Source organism: Pungitius pungitius, chromosome 10 (assembly GCF_949316345.1).
Source record: "Pungitius pungitius chromosome 10, fPunPun2.1, whole genome shotgun sequence".
In the NCBI taxonomy this organism is placed as follows: Eukaryota; Metazoa; Chordata; class Actinopteri; order Perciformes; family Gasterosteidae; genus Pungitius; species Pungitius pungitius.
Window position 1 is genome coordinate 8,125,265 of NC_084909.1, and position 16,990 is coordinate 8,142,254.

General features: G+C 44.0%; 3 protein-coding genes across 3 annotated transcripts in view; all 3 read right to left on the minus strand.

The window, feature by feature from the left end:
• Positions 1–3,644, minus strand: sumo3b (small ubiquitin like modifier 3b). The gene is made up of 4 exons (XM_037489333.2): positions 3,380–3,644; positions 2,270–2,398; positions 2,033–2,104; positions 1–1,389 (listed from the first exon to the last, which is right to left on the minus strand). The coding sequence occupies exons 1-4, from the start codon at positions 3,398–3,400 to the stop codon at positions 1,327–1,329; spliced, it is 285 nt and encodes a 94-aa protein (XP_037345230.1). The 5' UTR covers positions 3,401–3,644; the 3' UTR covers positions 1–1,326.
• A 506-nt stretch (positions 3,645–4,150) lies between these two features.
• On the minus strand, positions 4,151–7,110 carry pttg1ipb (PTTG1 interacting protein b). Its single transcript, XM_037489610.2, has 7 exons — positions 6,951–7,110; positions 6,580–6,635; positions 6,377–6,485; positions 6,050–6,152; positions 5,654–5,719; positions 5,219–5,265; positions 4,151–4,826 (listed from the first exon to the last, which is right to left on the minus strand). The coding sequence occupies exons 1-7, from the start codon at positions 7,039–7,041 to the stop codon at positions 4,783–4,785; spliced, it is 516 nt and encodes a 171-aa protein (XP_037345507.1). The 5' UTR covers positions 7,042–7,110; the 3' UTR covers positions 4,151–4,782.
• A 776-nt stretch (positions 7,111–7,886) lies between these two features.
• myo10l3 (myosin X, like 3) overlaps positions 7,887–16,990 on the minus strand; it is a 44,112-nt gene continuing 35,008 nt past the window's right edge. Inside the window, exons 23-41 of the mRNA XM_037489048.2 lie at positions 16,519–16,974; positions 16,391–16,421; positions 15,492–16,310; positions 14,748–14,871; positions 14,269–14,512; positions 14,080–14,175; positions 13,780–13,873; positions 13,455–13,510; positions 13,199–13,341; positions 12,873–13,067; positions 12,563–12,720; positions 11,993–12,116; positions 11,375–11,672; positions 11,075–11,282; positions 10,832–10,968; positions 10,564–10,687; positions 10,019–10,474; positions 9,734–9,925; positions 7,887–9,650 (exon numbers count right to left, since the gene is read on the minus strand). Of these exons, the coding sequence (XP_037344945.2) occupies positions 9,546–9,650; positions 9,734–9,925; positions 10,019–10,474; positions 10,564–10,687; positions 10,832–10,968; positions 11,075–11,282; positions 11,375–11,672; positions 11,993–12,116; positions 12,563–12,720; positions 12,873–13,067; positions 13,199–13,341; positions 13,455–13,510; positions 13,780–13,873; positions 14,080–14,175; positions 14,269–14,512; positions 14,748–14,871; positions 15,492–16,310; positions 16,391–16,421; positions 16,519–16,974 (4,060 nt within the window). The 3' untranslated portion in view covers positions 7,887–9,545. The remainder of the gene's footprint in view (positions 9,651–9,733; positions 9,926–10,018; positions 10,475–10,563; positions 10,688–10,831; positions 10,969–11,074; positions 11,283–11,374; positions 11,673–11,992; positions 12,117–12,562; positions 12,721–12,872; positions 13,068–13,198; positions 13,342–13,454; positions 13,511–13,779; positions 13,874–14,079; positions 14,176–14,268; positions 14,513–14,747; positions 14,872–15,491; positions 16,311–16,390; positions 16,422–16,518; positions 16,975–16,990) is intronic.

Here is a 16,990-nt window from a genome sequence, read left to right on the forward strand (position 1 = left end):
TAGCATTTATCAAGAGGCAAGTTTATTTGCACCCGTTAATATAATCAAACCAACATTCAGAAAAGGACAATTCCAACAAGTAGTCAGCCCTTTAATACCTGTGTGTTTATTTACACCAAAGAGAATATTTGAAGTGCTTGCTCTGTATTACGCTGTGCAGCATAGCTAAAAGATCTAATGGCACACAAATAGAAGGCATATATAATGCAACAGGCTGAGTATCAAACTATATTTATTGTATACAGTATAGGGAGAACAAATAATGTACAAATCCCAACACAAAAACTTTGGGGGGGGGGCTGCTGTTGTCACCCTGCAAATTTAACAAATGAAGACACAAAAATTAAGGACATTCTTATAAAACAAGATTTCTACTTTACCAACACACAAGAGTCAAACAAACTAAGAGTGTTTGGGTAGATGTTGGACAAATGCATTTAAATTGGCAACACAACATTGACTCAATATATATTTATACACAAAGTGAAATATATATAACCTTGGATGGGATACTCCATTTCTGGACTGGTTAGGGTGAATTATTTTATCCTGAAAAAAAAGGTGGAGAAACTCCAGCGAACTCCTTTGCTGTTTGACAAAGACAGTAACCGCCTTCACATGTACAGATTGTATATTAACCAAAACCTTTTGTAAAATAACTATTCATTTAGATTGTTGTCCAGAAATATTACTGTAGTAGTTACCAGTGAATCGAGGTTGACAGTATTGAGTTACACATCCATATGAACCTCTCAACACAAACCATTTTTCTTGGCTATGTGTACCTCAAGTTGCTTTAAAAAAAAAAATACTAAAAAAAAGGGTATTACTTCAGAAAGTTGTCACTGTCTTTACCAACTACGGAGAGAAACCACAGGCTGCCAGCCAGCAGTTTTCCCTAAAGTACATTAATTAAAATGGTTTGAGCCCATCCTGAATTTGAATGCTCACAATTGGGAAAACATGGAACAAAACAAGAAGGGGGAAAAAAGAAGGATTTTGGCATGTCGTTCAGCTTATTGTTTATGAGATGCACCTGGTCAAATATCAAGAGTGTAGTGGGTTATTGGTTTTCTTCATTACAAGCCAAACAATTTCTATCTGAGACGTGTCCCTGCCTTGGACAATTAAAGTCATCCATTTACATGAATAAAACACTTTTTAAAAAATTACCCTGCATCGCGAAGTTTGGATTTGGCGCCAAATAAAGAACCTTTTTGGATGATTTTAAACAGCCTGACCGGGCACAGTGGAGAGGGGTGAGGGGAATGAGAGAAAAATACAACAGGAAAATGATGTGGATGTTCTTCAGAGTCCACATCCGACTTAAGAGACTCCTCCTGTCTGTTGTTGAAATACATCAATAGTGTCCTCATCCTCCATTTCCAGCTGAAACGAACAAAACATATATTGTTCTACAGAAAATCACAAAATGTTTACCCTCCGAGTAGAGCTGGGTATAGAGCATCTAATACTTTTTTAGAACCAACAGCAGTCAAGTGTCTTTAACAGCGCTCTGATATGATACTTGTACTATCTTGGGCAAGTATAAAATTCTAAGAAACCTTAAATTGACAACCTTGTTCAAAGTTGGTTTCACACAAAAACGATTTTTTACGTTAATGGTCTGGATGCCAACTGCATGTTCTTTTAAACATGTGTACGCCACTTTGCAAAACTTGTGTGCTTTCTTGTCAAAGTTGTCTCTAAAATAAAAGTTATGCTTAGAACGGTTAACATTCAGCCTCAACCTGTTCAGATGAAACAAAAAAACCCTTCCAGTGCCATTGAAGTTCACTAATAAACACTTGTATATACACTCAAATGTAAAAAATATTATTTAAAATACCTAATATTTTAAGTGTGATATGTATGACCGATTTGCAGTGTACAAAAGGTCCATAAGAAACATTACCCATTTAAAGTTTGAAATAATATACATCAACAAGCCTGACCAAAAAATGACTGAGATGTCAAATATATGTTCAATACTTATAAAGTGATTACACTACTCAGGTCAAGGTTTACAAACCTGTGAAGGTGTGTCCGTTTCATTAATGGGCTGTCCGTCAAACCTAAAACGTATCTGGCGAATTGACAGTCCCTGTGAAAGACATGGCAGGCAGAAATAACATTTAAGTGAGACTTTGTACAGTTAGATACCAATAAACAGGGTTTATTTGTTCAAATCAGGTGGAGCAAGGTCAAAAGTTTATTGTTATCACAGGAAAATACATGCTTAGGTTGCAGTCTTTCAGAATCGCGTTACCTGTCTTTCGCAGTATGCCTTCATTAGTTTGCTGAGTGGAGTATGCCTTTTGATTTTGAACTGTACAACTGACCCATCCTGACCAGCCACCTTGAGGTTAATGTGGTCGTTTTCTGTCTTCACTCCCTCCTGCAACGAAAACACTCATCAGTGGAAGCGACACACCTTCATTACCATGTTATTTGCATACGTTTGATGCAAACGAAAAAAGGTAGATGGTTGCAAGTACAAGAGAGTGCATGGTGTCACATATTCATCAGACATTAGGTTTTACATGCGAGGTGGCCAATCGGTGAGAGGACACTTAAACATAGCCTGTGCAGGATGTAGCCGGCTCCTTCCTGAAAGGCCTGGTCCCACAGCGGCGATGCGAGTGAAAGCGGACTCTCATATGGCGAATATGTCATGACTACAAACAAGTCATTCCAGCTGACGGCACGATATATCCCCCACTTACAAAATGTAATGCATTAAACGATGTGCTCTCAAGATCTGAACTCACGAAAAGCAACCACACATCAGGTCATCGCAAGCAGTTCTGAACAGAGTTTATTGGAACACCAGTGGCCGGCAGAATGACGTCCATCTGCAGCTAACGGCTAGCTTAACTAGCCAGCTAATGTCCGTTAGCAACCTTGACGGTTAACGTAGACTAAGAAAGACACGACTAGTCCGTAGGGCGGGCTTCGCCGTCCAAACACACCGCGCATCCCTCTTGGGTTCTCCAGTTGGTTAGCATAGCAAGCTAAGACATGCACAAACTGGCGCAGAAAGCCACAACGGCGCAAATGAATGGAAAAACACAAATTTAGCATTTCATTGAAAATCTCCGATGCCGATAATTCAAAGGTTAACCAGGTATGAGCTAGCAGTAGCGGTGTTTGTTTTCGTGGCAGTCTGCAAACCAAAAACATGCGTCTAAAAAGAAAACGATTCGCAAATTGGTCAACCTTTGTCTTCTCCGCCGACCCGCTCAAAATGCGGTAACTGTAGCTTGGAAGCACGGCTAGCTTAGCAGAACATGCTAGCAGATGTTAACTTGCAGCTAGCACCATTAGCAACTAACGTGTACAAAATGTGGTTTCGAATAAACTCCGTAACATTACTGACCTTTGGCTTTTCTTCAGACATTGCGCTATTCTTTCTGGGATGTATTAACAACGCAGAGACAGACTTTTTGCGGCGAAGCGGGTTATCGGTTTCTCCGGCGTTTCGCTTGAACCAGGAGCGCGCACAGAACTTTAAAATACAATTCGACGAAATTGGTCACGTGGTCCACCTTTCCTCGGGGCCGCGGATACATGAACGCGCAACCTAATTTGCGCATCCCCGAGACCTAGGTGAAACAAAAGGGCCGCCCGGCAAAGCCAGACTTGAGTACAGACCGGCGGCCGGCCGCCACCAACATTGAACGGAAGTCGCAGTGAGAGTTATGAACCACAACATAAATTTAATTAGAAAAAAGGCAAAATTGTTTCTTATTATTTCTTGTAATTTTGTATTCCACATTGTCAGAACTAGTCTCTCACTTACTTATAAAACATTACTCATACGTTGTGGACATGGCCTGAAAAACAAAAATTCTGGATTTACATCCATAGAATATGAGGCCTTTTATATTTTTCTTTGAAATACAGAAAATTATTCTGCGAAACTGTTACATGCATTGAGTCACTCCTTTTCTGGTATGGGATCGATCAAGGAAGATTCGGTGGAAGCGCACAGATAACATTGATTTAATCATGAGGAATCCATACCGCCTCTCAATTGCAAATAGCTTCTTTTTCCTCACTTATTTCTATATTTGTGTTTTGGGAGGATTACCAATTGAGGTCAATGGGGAAATTGTAAATTGATGAACTAAAGTCACAAAAAAATCGGTTTCATTTGATCTGTAAATGGTCACAATTTATTTTTACAAAAGCGGCAAAACATATAATCTCTCACATTTAGTTCCATTTGTATTATCCAGGAAAGTTCATAAAAAAGCAAAAAGCGTTAAATTTGTTATGTGTTATAAATGAACTTTTTATATAAAAATAAATGATGTACTTGAGACATGAATGAACATCAGTAAAATGGTGTGTGTTACTGATATAGTATGACAACAATCCTGCAAGTTTTAAAAGAAGCCCCACAAACTCTTATCCAGTATTGAGTTATATACATTTAGAAATAGTGCATTTTATAATAAATCCATGGTGAAAAATTTGTTTTGACAGATTTGCAACAAGTTTCTTGTGCTGACAGAAAAAAAGAGTTAACTGAACACATTGTACTATAATCATTCATAGTGAAATATGAATCTGGTATAACAACAGAGAACAAAGTGTATGGAATACAAAACACTAGGTGAACAGAACATGTTTACATGTATTAGTGCATTTGGTGTTTTTTGCAGGCATGAAATCAAATGATCTGTTTCTTATTTGCTACATATGTATTTCAATGTCACTGGCATCAGTAAAATCTTCTTAAGGAATTTACTTATGGCATCACGGCGAAAATCCTTCTCAATGATTGTTCATACGAGCGTATGGATTATCCTTTGCCATACCTGTACAAAACAAAAAGAACAAATCTTATAACATTGTATTGCTACAAGCAGGGCAAGCGTGTTACTGGAGTAGAAATAAAAAATATACAATTATTTGACTGGATCCATGCATTTAAATAGTGGGTTCAAAACAAGGAAATCACTCTTTCTAAAATCCTTGTCTTTCAACAACCAATGAAAGCAATAAGCATCAGACTTGCATGTGTTTTTCAGTAGATGGCGCTGCTTGATCAAAATTCCTGTTATTATTTTGACTCTCTTTTGACTCTCTTGTATTCATTTTGCAACTCTTTTATCACTGTGCATGTGAGCGAAGCTTTTGGAAAAAAGTATTTTTGATATTCCAGCTTTTACATCCCACTCAAAACACACAACCAAGCTATTGGTCTCACCGTATTTCTGCCTGATTTCATCGTGTCTCATCTGCATTTCTGTTCTCCTGGGAGGGACGAAACAAAGACAAATTGTTGGACAACAGAGAACACTGGACACACTCAGGCCCAAAGGGTTTGAATTCCTCGAAGATTGACACAAAGTACTGCTGTAATAAACTGATGGTAAATACCACAAAACCTATTTTATATTTTACAAATCTGCAAATTGAACATATATATATTAACAAGCTGGTGTGGACAGTTTGTAATAGGTGCTTTACGAGACGCCCTCTTATGTTATTTCATGGTTAATGTTATATTAATACTTTATGAAAGGAATAGAGGTTTGTAGTTTGTTTACATAAATATATATTCATTCTTAACCTACAAATATATATATATATATATATATATATATAGATAGATAGTTAAATATCGCCAACGGTTTCTTACTTCACATTCTGACGGCTCTTCCTCGCACGGGTTTGCCGCTCCACCTTAGCGTCTTCTCTCTTACTCCTAGAACATAGTTATTTACAATTATTCATAATTTTCTTTTAGCCACATGCAACATAAGTTAATCAGTCTCATAGAAGAAGAATATAATATATATCTATACTATTTTTATATTCACACATATTTTAGAAGAGACCAGACTCCGGCTAAATAATAATAATAAGATCACTGTTGCCATTTTACCAGCTAAGCTGCAGTTAAATATTCTGTCAGGCTTTTGGAGACGGCGGTCTCAGCCCGGCGTTGAACAAAAACAACTCTTTGTGTTGCCCGTCCACCTCCTTCCATCTTAAACCAGATTTCACAGCCAACACCACGTGATTTGAGTCTCACCCAATTCTTTCACACTTGCAGCAGCAGAAGCAGCAAACGAGAATGCCGATGATAAAGATGCCACCCAGCACTGACATGGTGATGATCAAAATCTGGAAGTTCACTGGAATAAAAAAGGCAGATAGAGGGAATAAAAAAATTGAGAAAATGACTCAACGATGAGCCCTGCGTCATATTACAAATCCTATCCTATCCCACTTTTACCCCTTTAGACGCTAACAATAGGTAGTCTTAGAATTCTAGAATTCAAGTCTTAGTAAACCAAATGTTGTCAAAAGGAATGACAAATAAACCAGGATGTGAGAGCTGAGATCTGGTCGGTCTTACCCCAACACAACCCCCATCGTGCGTCATTCAACGGACACACACTCCTGGGGGGCAAGATGTTCCTCACTGGATAGTCAATGCATTGTTTGGTCGGTGCGCACCACAAACACTAGAGCGAAAACAGCAGCAAGAACTGGGTTTAGTATTGTTACTTATAGTAATACACCAATACAAAAAATTTATCCAGTAACTATTTCACTTACGGTCACATTCTGCAGGCATTCAGCACAACTGGTGTTGGACCTCAAGGCACAAGGAGCTGAAATGGTGTTAAAAACAGTGTGTTATATGATTATATGACATACCTTCCCCCTTTGTATTTTCTAAGTTCAAGCTGTTGACTTTATGCCTATAGTGACAAATCCTTAATAGAGTTTACAGTTATTAAGACGCACTGTGCACCAATAAAAACTAGGGTAAGATTTTTTTACCATCATCATACAATGAAACTCTGGTCAGTGAAGAACTTTTCTGTGGTCACGTGACCACCTCCTGACCTAACTGGTAATACCAAACAAAGCTCCACAGATAAAGCTGATTAAAAAAACACACACACACACACGCATATACTTACTCGGAGCTGGAGAAGAAGTCGGTGTTTGCGCCTTTGCGGTCATTAAAACGAAGGCTAAAACAAAGAGTGAAGCTTTGTAAAGTCCGGCCATGGTGAGACGAGCGCGAGCCGCAGCATACAGGGAGGAACCGCTCAAACTAACGTTACTATGGCGGTGACGTCACGGACTCGTGACGCTGGTGTCACGAGAGAAGGGAGAAAAAGTCAAACGTCTTACACCAAATACGTGGTGAGAGAGAGGCCATCAATGTATTACAAAATAAATAAAGTAAAACAGTATTTTAATGATTTGATTCCTGATCAGATAGACATTTTTTATCCTTTAACAACATAAAGTGGTTCCTTTTACAGCAGGACACATTTTGCATTGTAAGGGAATTACCGACAAGTAGTTGTGAAATCCCTTGTTTTGTTTTAGATAGCTGACTATGCACTTTTGCAGACAACCGTTAACATTAGAGGAATCTGGACTTTTGTTAATGTCCCTTTTTAACTTATTGACAGACTTGATGGCTTGTTGGAAAAGGACATCCACACCCCTTTTTATATAATTCGTTGTAGGGGCTACAATTTTTTTCTGGATCTCTAAAACATCAGTATTTATTGACTTTTTTAAAAGGTTCCTTATCAATCATCTGGGAGTTTTTCCCCTTGCAATTAATCCAGATCATTTGAGTTCAGTAAAAACAAGAGCCCCGATGTTCAATATCCAGTCCATTCCAACATGTTTATGTAGAATCTAAAAGGACACATATAAACTCTAACATATTATTTATCCTGTTCCACTGTAACCATGTCAAAGGAGTTCTCCACGGATCGAGTATGTAACTCAAATAAAGCTTAATCGGGGTATTGAATGGGTTTGACTGCAAGGTCAATTGTTTCCCCCTCAGACATGACAATGAGACAGTAATAACAAACACAAACTACTTTTTCAAATACAATAATTTATTAGAGCATCTTTAAATTCTGATATAAAACATTTTCAAGGATTTTCCGTCCTCAAAACAATCAGAAATCTCCGAAATACAGTCATCGTCAAATGGCAAGATGAGTCTCTGGTGTGGCCGCCGGCAGCTGACCAGATCGCCTAAGTACGATTGGAGAGCGATGGAAGACAGTGATGCGAAGTGAGGTAAATGCTAAGCTCAATACGTTCGGATCATACTCTTATCATGAACTATACAGCCTGTAAGTCAACTGGCATAGGCATCCATTGTGTTTGTTTACATTGGATGAGGGAAATATCCTATCAGATCAACAAAGGGAATTGAGTTCAGTGTTGAGGGTAACACACTTTGCTTATTTTATGTTGACAAAAGCTCAGAAACGGCACAAAATGGAGAAAATCAATAGTAAGTCATGAACACACTTTCTGAATCTACATTGCTGTGTCAAAAAATGCAAAAAATAATAGAAAGTCCAAAGTATAAGGACAAATGCATCAATACTTTTCCAGCACTCTGAACCCTTTCAGCTTTTTTTTCCAATCCATTGATACTTGTATGAATAAATACCCCACCCTTACAAGGCCTTTGACATCACTGAGAAAAACACAGTCTTTATACACAGACACACAGAACAAGCACTATCCCGCTTGTTTCTAAAAACACAACTTCCGACACACTCAAGTCACAATACAGGTTCTAGATGAAACAGCTCAACGCAAAGTATTTGTTCTGGAAGAGAACTATATTCTGGTTGGATCGATTTTCAGCAATTGTGCATTTTGAGGAAATACTTGACTGCGGTGATTATTGACAGTGCATCTCCACTGATGCAGTGGTTATTCATGTTGAATTTTCTTTTTTAAAAGGTAGGGAAACACGTGTGCAGCAAATACACCAGTGGAGGCCATAATTACCACTGACCAGTACACTCGACACCGCCAAATTTATGTTCCATCCCTGGAAGGCATACAAACTGAATATTTGAATCCAGAATATCTGAAATAAATAAGGCAAGAGGAGGTGTATCTCCCCTGGACAGTTGCAGTACACAGAAACCTGAGGGAATCTCCATTAAGGAGAACATTCATTACAACAGGGCACAAAATCTGCAGGAGAAACACTTGCTGACAAAGGGTGACAACTGGGTTGGTTGTCACTGTCACAAATTCATATTTCTAGTTTGGAACCATGTTCAAGGAAAATATACATTTTTGGAAATGAAAAAGTCCCAATTCAGATATTCAATAAATATCTGAATGAAATTCGAGACGGGGTCTAATTTTCTTGGGTATTTAGCTGAAGAAATCCACGAAAAGATGAGAAAAATAGATTTCAAGTAAGATGTGACATATGAGCAGTGTAAGTAATGAGACTGCAGGCAGGGCAGCAACAATTTGGACGACTGTGAAGCTTAAAATGGTTCAAATGCTTAATTCCCCCTTTTGTCATTTTCTTGTGTCTCTCTTGAAAGGAATCTTTCTGAATGGAGTTGGTCTGCGTTGCTAAGCAGCCAGTTAAATGCTCTCAAAAACAATCTCTGCGGAGGGGATTTGTTCATTTTGCCATTTCCACATCTCCTCTCCATTCTTGCTTGTTATCTGTCTGCTCTGCTGTGGTCGAGCACATGTTGAGTCCCGTGAGTCAGTCACCGGATCCAGTTGGTTCCATAGCTGGACACGGACTTCACGCTGCAGCGCTTCTTCACGATCATGTTTATGTAGGCTTTCATGATCTTCGTGATCTCGCCAACCTGCCGATGCACAGATGAAACACACGGTCAGCTGACATTAAAAACACACACGGGTCTGACATGGCACAGCGAAGGTCACGCACCTGGGGCGTTTCGAAGAGCATCTCTCTCTCGTCCACGGTGATCTTGTAGGTGCAGGGCTGCGGAGCGCCAAAGAAAATGATGTGCTCATATGGGAAGGTCTCCAGAGGCTTGGGCTCCCCTCTCTTGTAGACGGACACATTTTCAGCGCTCACGCTCAACCATAGATCGTGAGGGAAGCCTCCTTCTTTGCACTAGAAAGACGCAAAACACAGGGACGTCATGAACATCGTCCAACGTTTCTGAGCTGCTCCGTCCGCATCGAGGCCAGCGACGGGCAGACCTACCTCGACGTCGAACAGCGTGGATCCATATCCAGGCCACTCCTTGATGATGGTCATGTATCCGAGCATGGCCTGGTGTTGGTCCAGACCACTGAGGCGGGACCATTTCTCCACGATGCTAGCCCTGGTGGAAGACATCTCCTCCTTTATCCACATCTCCAGCATCTGCTCCTCCTCCATGCGCTGCTTCTTCATCGAGCCCGTCTTCAACCCCCGCCGCAGGGTCCCGTCCAGGAAGCTCGTCCTCCGGCGCTCCAGGGTCTGGCCCGACCCCGAGGCCCCGCCCACCTTGGTGAACTGAAGGATGCGACTGCGCAGGCGTCCCACGGGGTAGACGCTTTCCAGGCCCCAGGCGACCTTCGCTTTGTCGCCGAACAGGAACTGCAGGCGGAGGGCGGCCAAGTGCTGCAGGGTCTCCTCGCGGGCGGGGAAGTGGCCCCGGGTCAAACTCTCGTGGGCCTGGAGGAACAGCGTAAGCGCGGTCATCGGGAGGACCAACTCGGGAATGAAAGGAGGCGATAAAGTGCAACGGGATGAGTGAAACGCACCTGCTCGAACATGAACGCAAACTCTACTCCCTCCTTAAGCATGCTCTCCACATCCAGGAAGCAGTAGAGTTTAAAGTAGAGTTTCCATTGGCCTTCATCCTCAGCTTCCTCACTGCCCGCATGTCTGGTGGAAAAAGCCACAAAACCTGTCAGTTACAGATCGGTTTAGGTCTTTTCTTATAAACTAGTGTATCAAGGTATCTTATTTGACCGGACCCTGAATTTACTGTCGCACATAGTGTGTGATTGAGGGCAATCCGTAACGTACCTTTCAAATTTAGCCAAAACATCAGCCACAAGAACCCTGCTTTCTACAGCTCTGTCAACGGAGGCGTTGTGTTCAAAGAGTGCAAACATGTTCCTGCTGTCCTCCATAGCCAGACCTCGGATTAGCTTCTCCACCACCTGGACGCAGCCAGCCAAGACAACCACAGTCACAGTAATATGAGCGTTAGTGCAAATCACCCACAGCGACATCTTGCACGGGGATATTCAAAACATGCTCTCGCACCTCTCCGGCGGTGGTGTGTGAGTTAATGGAGATCTTGCAGGAGCCTCCTCCGTGGCAGTAAACCGTGGTGGTCATTTCCTGTCTGGTGAGCAGTGCCATGATTTCCTCTTGAGAGGGAACAAACTCTCTGTTCTTGGTCTTCTTCACAGACTCCCCGATGAAATGGGAGAACATTTCAATCTCCGTGCCCGGAAACAGCTCCTTGATCCTGGAATCACACACAGAGAGGCGGTGAAAATGGAAGTTCCACCGTTGGGCTCGTTTTTTAATCGCGCCACGTGGCCGGAAAACAGATCGCACCTTTTGATGTGAAACTTGAGGTAGCGCAGGATGCCTCGGCTGGGCAGGAAGGTGCAGCACATACAGGCCAGGAGATGCCAGTGGGCGCGATTGGCCGGACTGTTTGGGTGCGGGACGTGATTGGTTTGTTTGATCAGCTGACAGTAAACCTCGTCCCTTAATGGCCTCAAGTCTTGACAGGTCTGTAGGATTCCCTGGATGATCGGGATCGGGTCCGACACAGCTTCCATCTCCTGCAGTGAGTTGAATATCTTCACCGCTTCATCCTGCAGGCTGGTATAACCCTTTTCCTTTTGCACTGGGAGAGACAGACAGAGGGGCTATTTCAAGTCCAGCCAAAACAGCTAAGGTGCTTTTATCCAGGTAAATAAACTGTCTCTACTGTATATACAGTAATAATCAAAGCTCAAAGTTTCCTTAAAAGTGGATGTGTGAAGTGTTAAATGGGAAGTTGAAATCTTTATCCATGCAAACTATAGAGGTGGATCAAACAGGAAAATTAATTAATTTAATTTAGTGATGTCATTTGTTCTTTTCCTACATCTGGTGAGCTTTTATTTGGTAAAACTGGAATTATGATGTAAATGCGTTGTTTTAGCTGCAGACCACAACACTCACGAAGGATGCGGACATCTCCATAGGGCAGAGGGAGAAGAGGGGAGTGCAAAGGATGCTGCGTATATCTCAAGATGGGGTTCCTCCAGTATGTCTGCTCCACAGCCTCCACGTTCAAACTGCTCTCCTACTCGAGAGAAAGCTGGCTCAGTAAATATATCACGTTATCTTTACAACAAAGTAAAGCCTCTTAAAATAGGCAGCTGTTTTCATTTGAAATACTTTGTCAGGTCAGTGTGGGAAATAGAGATGATGGAAATCAATATCGCAGTAAAGTTAGGGAACAGCTATATGTGAGGAAAAAACCAGCAAAGCTAAATACTTAAAGAAGATCACAGCACGCACTCAGTGAGTACAAGTACCTCACTTTACTACAGTGTGTGTCCCTGCCAAAGGTTTGCATGACTGAAAAGAATAAGAGTTCAAATAATATTGATACATTAATACTTAATCTCATTTACATCATTCATGAATTATTATTGGCACATTTAGTGTGGCACATTTTTAAAATCTCGCCCACATCGCTAGTTATTAGCATTTCAGGGAGAAACAGGCAAATGCATCCTTGAATACCTTGATGTCCCTGATGAGTTGCTGTGTTGGCGTTTCAATGGGAACTTTGCTGTCTATCGCTCCCTGTATGGCGTTCGCCCACCGCATGGCTTCATTCAGCATCTTGGTGTATAGACGGTAGGAGTGTTTACGTCCGTGGACGATTATATTCCAGTAACCTGAGTGAACAAGAAGGGAGGTAAGTAGAGGCTAAACAACTCCAACTTGAGAAATACAAGCACAAAAACAAACTGCAGAGACTAAAGCTTAAATTGATATGTATATTTTTGGTGCTCAAGACAACGGAGAATAACGTTGACCGTGAACTGACCGGTGTCCTTGAAGACCTTCTCATCCGGCTGGACCACAGAGCAGAGACTGTTGAGGACCAGGGTTCCTAGCTTGGAGGCGGTGCGCTCTGACGACTTGTAATAGTCCAGCGAGTTGGTGGTGAGAAGAAACCAGCGCTTCTTCAGCTTGAGAGAAGAGCTTTTGGCTCCCGACTTCATCTCTTTATGTAGCCAGCCTGACGGCGATGAACGTGGAATTATGGATTATTATTTTAAATTCGTGGTCTGCACAGGATCATTATTAGAGTCAAAAACTCGACTCCCGAATCGCAAACACCGCGGAGAGTGTGTGTATCGACTGACTGACCTCTGACTAAGAACTCCTGTCCGTCCACCTTGCAGTCGCCCTTGGATTTCTGCAACAGGCCGATCCAGTGGTGCATCTCCTCTGGTGTGTTTGTGTTGCAGTGGATCACCCGGTTGGCCGTGATGATCACAAACGAGTTTGGTCTTCAGGACAGAACACACACACACACAGTTACACTGATGCGGGCTTACTACTTTGATTTGATTGCGGTTTAAATGAATATTTATTTATTAGTCGTTTATTAGTCGTTCCTCACCTGTCAGGGTTGTCGGATGCACAAACAGAATCGATCAAGCCCACATCTAGCGTGCCCTGGACAAAGAGAAGAGGGGAGGGGGTTAAAGTATTGAAATGTTATTAGCTGATCGTTGGTTTTGCCAATATCTTTCTTGAAGGTGAGTTGAGGGCAACAGGCACACCACTTGTTTGGCCTCTTTTGTGGTGTGGGATATCAATGCCCAGCCAAAAAGGGTAAATTACAACGTGACCTCAATCTGAACCAGCATACTCAGGCTGATTCAGTCACGCGCTTTATCTTTTCCGGTGAAAAACAGGCAGCACGGAGGTAGAACAGCACTAACCACTGCATTTTTCGGGTTGGCCTGTTCGTGGTGCATCTCCATGAGCTGCTCCGGGCTGGCGCTGTGGACCCGACTCAGCACATTGAACCAACCACTGGATGGGGTCAGAGGGAGTTCAGAAAGTGAGAGTCAGCAAACATGTAATTGGAAATTACAACATGGACTTCCACTGGCAACCACAAGGGGGAGGGGGGGGGGGGGGTGGGGGGGGCTTTATTTCCACACATGACTTTCACAGACCCCACCTAAGAAATAGCAGCATCTAGTTAATGCTTCTCATGGTACCGTGTGATAATGTACCTGGCATCTTCTGGAGACTCGGCATAGATGTGGTAAGTCCTCTCCTCAGTCACAACATTCAGGGCATTTTCCTTCTCATGATTGTCCACTATGTCCCTGGAGACAGACCCAGGGCAGAAAAACGATGAGTGGACTGGAGATTTTTCTGCCCCTTTTGAACAAACGCCACGGTTTCACCCTGTATCTTACTTGGCCGTGCGGATGTCGATGGTTCCTTTCAGCTTCTCTTCGCTGTCGTTGTCAAAGTACATGAGCTTCGACTCCCGCAAAACAAACCAGCGCATCTTCCAGTTGCGCCGAGACAAGGTGGACATGCCTCCTCCTTTCTTGTAAAGCCAACCGGATTTGACGGAGTCCTGCTTGGCCCGAAACCACATGAAGGTCTCGTCCTTCAGGACACACCAGCGGCGACGCCACGGGATCATCAGCCCACCTGCAGGAGACCAAGAAGCGCAGAAACTGTGTTTATATACTAAGGCATCGTGTGGAATCTTATATACACATTAAACACCTTGAAACAGCTGCGTTTACACTGGAAACAAACGATCTTAAACAAAAATGCAGAATATTCTTATAATAATAGCAATCAAACAAAAACCAAAGGAACCCTGTTCGACACTGCGTCGGCTGTGCAGAATACCGCCAGCGACTCGACTTGAGCGACTCACTCTTCATGTAGAGGTAGCCGTGGAAGTACGGAGGCCCGCTGCCGTTCAGCACATTCACTTTCCCATTAGAGACCTCCTCGTCCGTGTCCACGTAGCCGTCGTTGTCCTCATCGCTGTCGATGAACTGAAACACATTCACGACGTCAGCTTCACAAGCAACGTCGGAGTAAACCGCCCACTTCTCCAAGAAAGAACTGATTGTTTACTGAATTTCTGAAAAACGTGGTTAGTTTCAATAGTCAGTGCCCGTAATGTGTCTTGACCGTGCGCCCTCCTTTCCCTTTGACATTTTGCTGATCCGACAGTGTTAGGTCTGAGCTCTCCGCTTCACTGTGTGGGAATACATCCACACGCTCATCAGCAGAGCCACAGAGCCACTGTGATTCCGGCACGAGCGGAGCCCTTTGGTATGTTAAGACGAGGCTGAGGCTGGCACACGTGCAGGCAAACGCTTCATGTACCCCGAGGTGTCAACGCATGGGAGAATTATTACCCAGAGGAAGTCTAGATGTGTGTCGGTGATTATGTGAACGACGAACTTCAGTTTGATCTGACATGTGATAAAGGAAATCCAGCGATTTCATGTTTGGGTTCAATTTGAGGGCACAACTTTTTTGGTTCAACAGCAATTCCTGTCACCTGTTAAAGGGTAAACTCTATGATACATCTACTCCAAACGATTCCCCGTCTGGACGGGATGGGTGACATCGGACAGAAACCATTCCCCGGCCTGTGAGTTCTCACCGAGTCCGAGCTGCCTCGGAAGGAGTCCAGGCTGTTTTGGGTACAGGAGGATTTACGCAACACCTCCTCGTCTGTGGCGTGGCCGTCGTTGGTGCTCGCGCCCGAGCTCCCGCGGGCCTCCTCGAACTCCTCCTGGTCGTAGTCGGACTCGCCGTCCGGCGGGTTGTGGCGGGACGCCTCCGCGCCGGCAGGCTCAGGGTCTGGCCCCCCGCTGGCTCTGGGGCACGGGGCCCTTTCTCCGTTGGTGACTGCGGGAGGAAGAGGAGGAGGTCTGGAGGTTCGGGAGTCTGCGAGGCTCAGTCCGTTGGGGGTAAGCGGGGAGAGCTTCGCCGGGGCGGGGGAGGAGGCAGAGGAGGGGGCGGAGACGAGTCCTTCTGCGAAGGCGGGCGGAGGAGGGGGAATACTTCGGAATACTTCCTTGTCCAGAGGAACCGCGGCCGGAGGCGGGAAGTCAGGTAAAGGAACGCACTCCTCCTCGGCGTGGAAGCCCTCGTCCACCTCCTCCTCGGCCAGAGGGGCCGTGGATTCCGTCGGGTCGTGGAGGTTCTCCTCACTCGAGAGGGACGGCTCCAGACCGCCAAAGTCCAGGAGATCCAGAAACTCGGTGGCCACCCGGGACGCTTCCTTCTCCAGCCTGTAGATCTCTGCGTCTCTCATCTGCCGCAGCTCCTCGTGGGAGACGTCCCCGAGGAGGGACACGCCGTCCTCCTGCTGCTTCTGCAGACGCTCGATCTCCCTCTCCAGCCGCTGGATCTCCTCCATCTGACGGCTCTCCTCCTCAGAGGTGTGACTGTGGGACAGGGACCGGGACAGCTCTTTCTGGAAATGGACAAGCAAACTTGATTACGGTATTTCACCGCATACATCATTTGAATAAGAGCTTTTAGAAAAGAATTTACCTTCTGACAGACACCGTTTACCAGGGAGTGCCTAAAAATAGAATAAATTACATTTAGGATGAGGAAAGGAATAATTATCTGATCTTAATAAATGTATCTTCAACATGTCACAAAGAGCTAATAACTACCTTTGCTCCTCTGCTTGAGCTGCCATTTTCTTCCCCCCCTCTTCGTCCTCCATCAGTCTCAGTTTCTCTTGCCTCATTGACTCCTCCTCTTCGCCCTGCCTCTTCATCTCCCTCTCCTTGAGCCGCTGTCTCTCCTCTTCCTCCCTCCGTCTCTCCTCCACCTGCTGTTTCCTCTCCTCCTCCTCCTCCTGCATCCTCCTCCTCCTCCTCTCCTCCTCCTCTACTCGCCTCCTCTCCTCTTCCTCTTCTGTCCTCCTCCTCCTCTCCTCCTCCTCCTCCCGCTTCTGTTTCTCCTCCCTGAGTCGGCGGTGGAGGGATCGGGCCAGCTGGCCTCGGCGATGTTTCTGCAGGACGACGGCGGCGGAGCGCAGCCGCAGGAAGACGCGTCTCCAAAAGTGAGCGCGGTAGTTCTTCTGGATAGTGACGACGCAGGACCGAACCCTCTTGTATCGCTTCCTGAGGAGCAAACCAA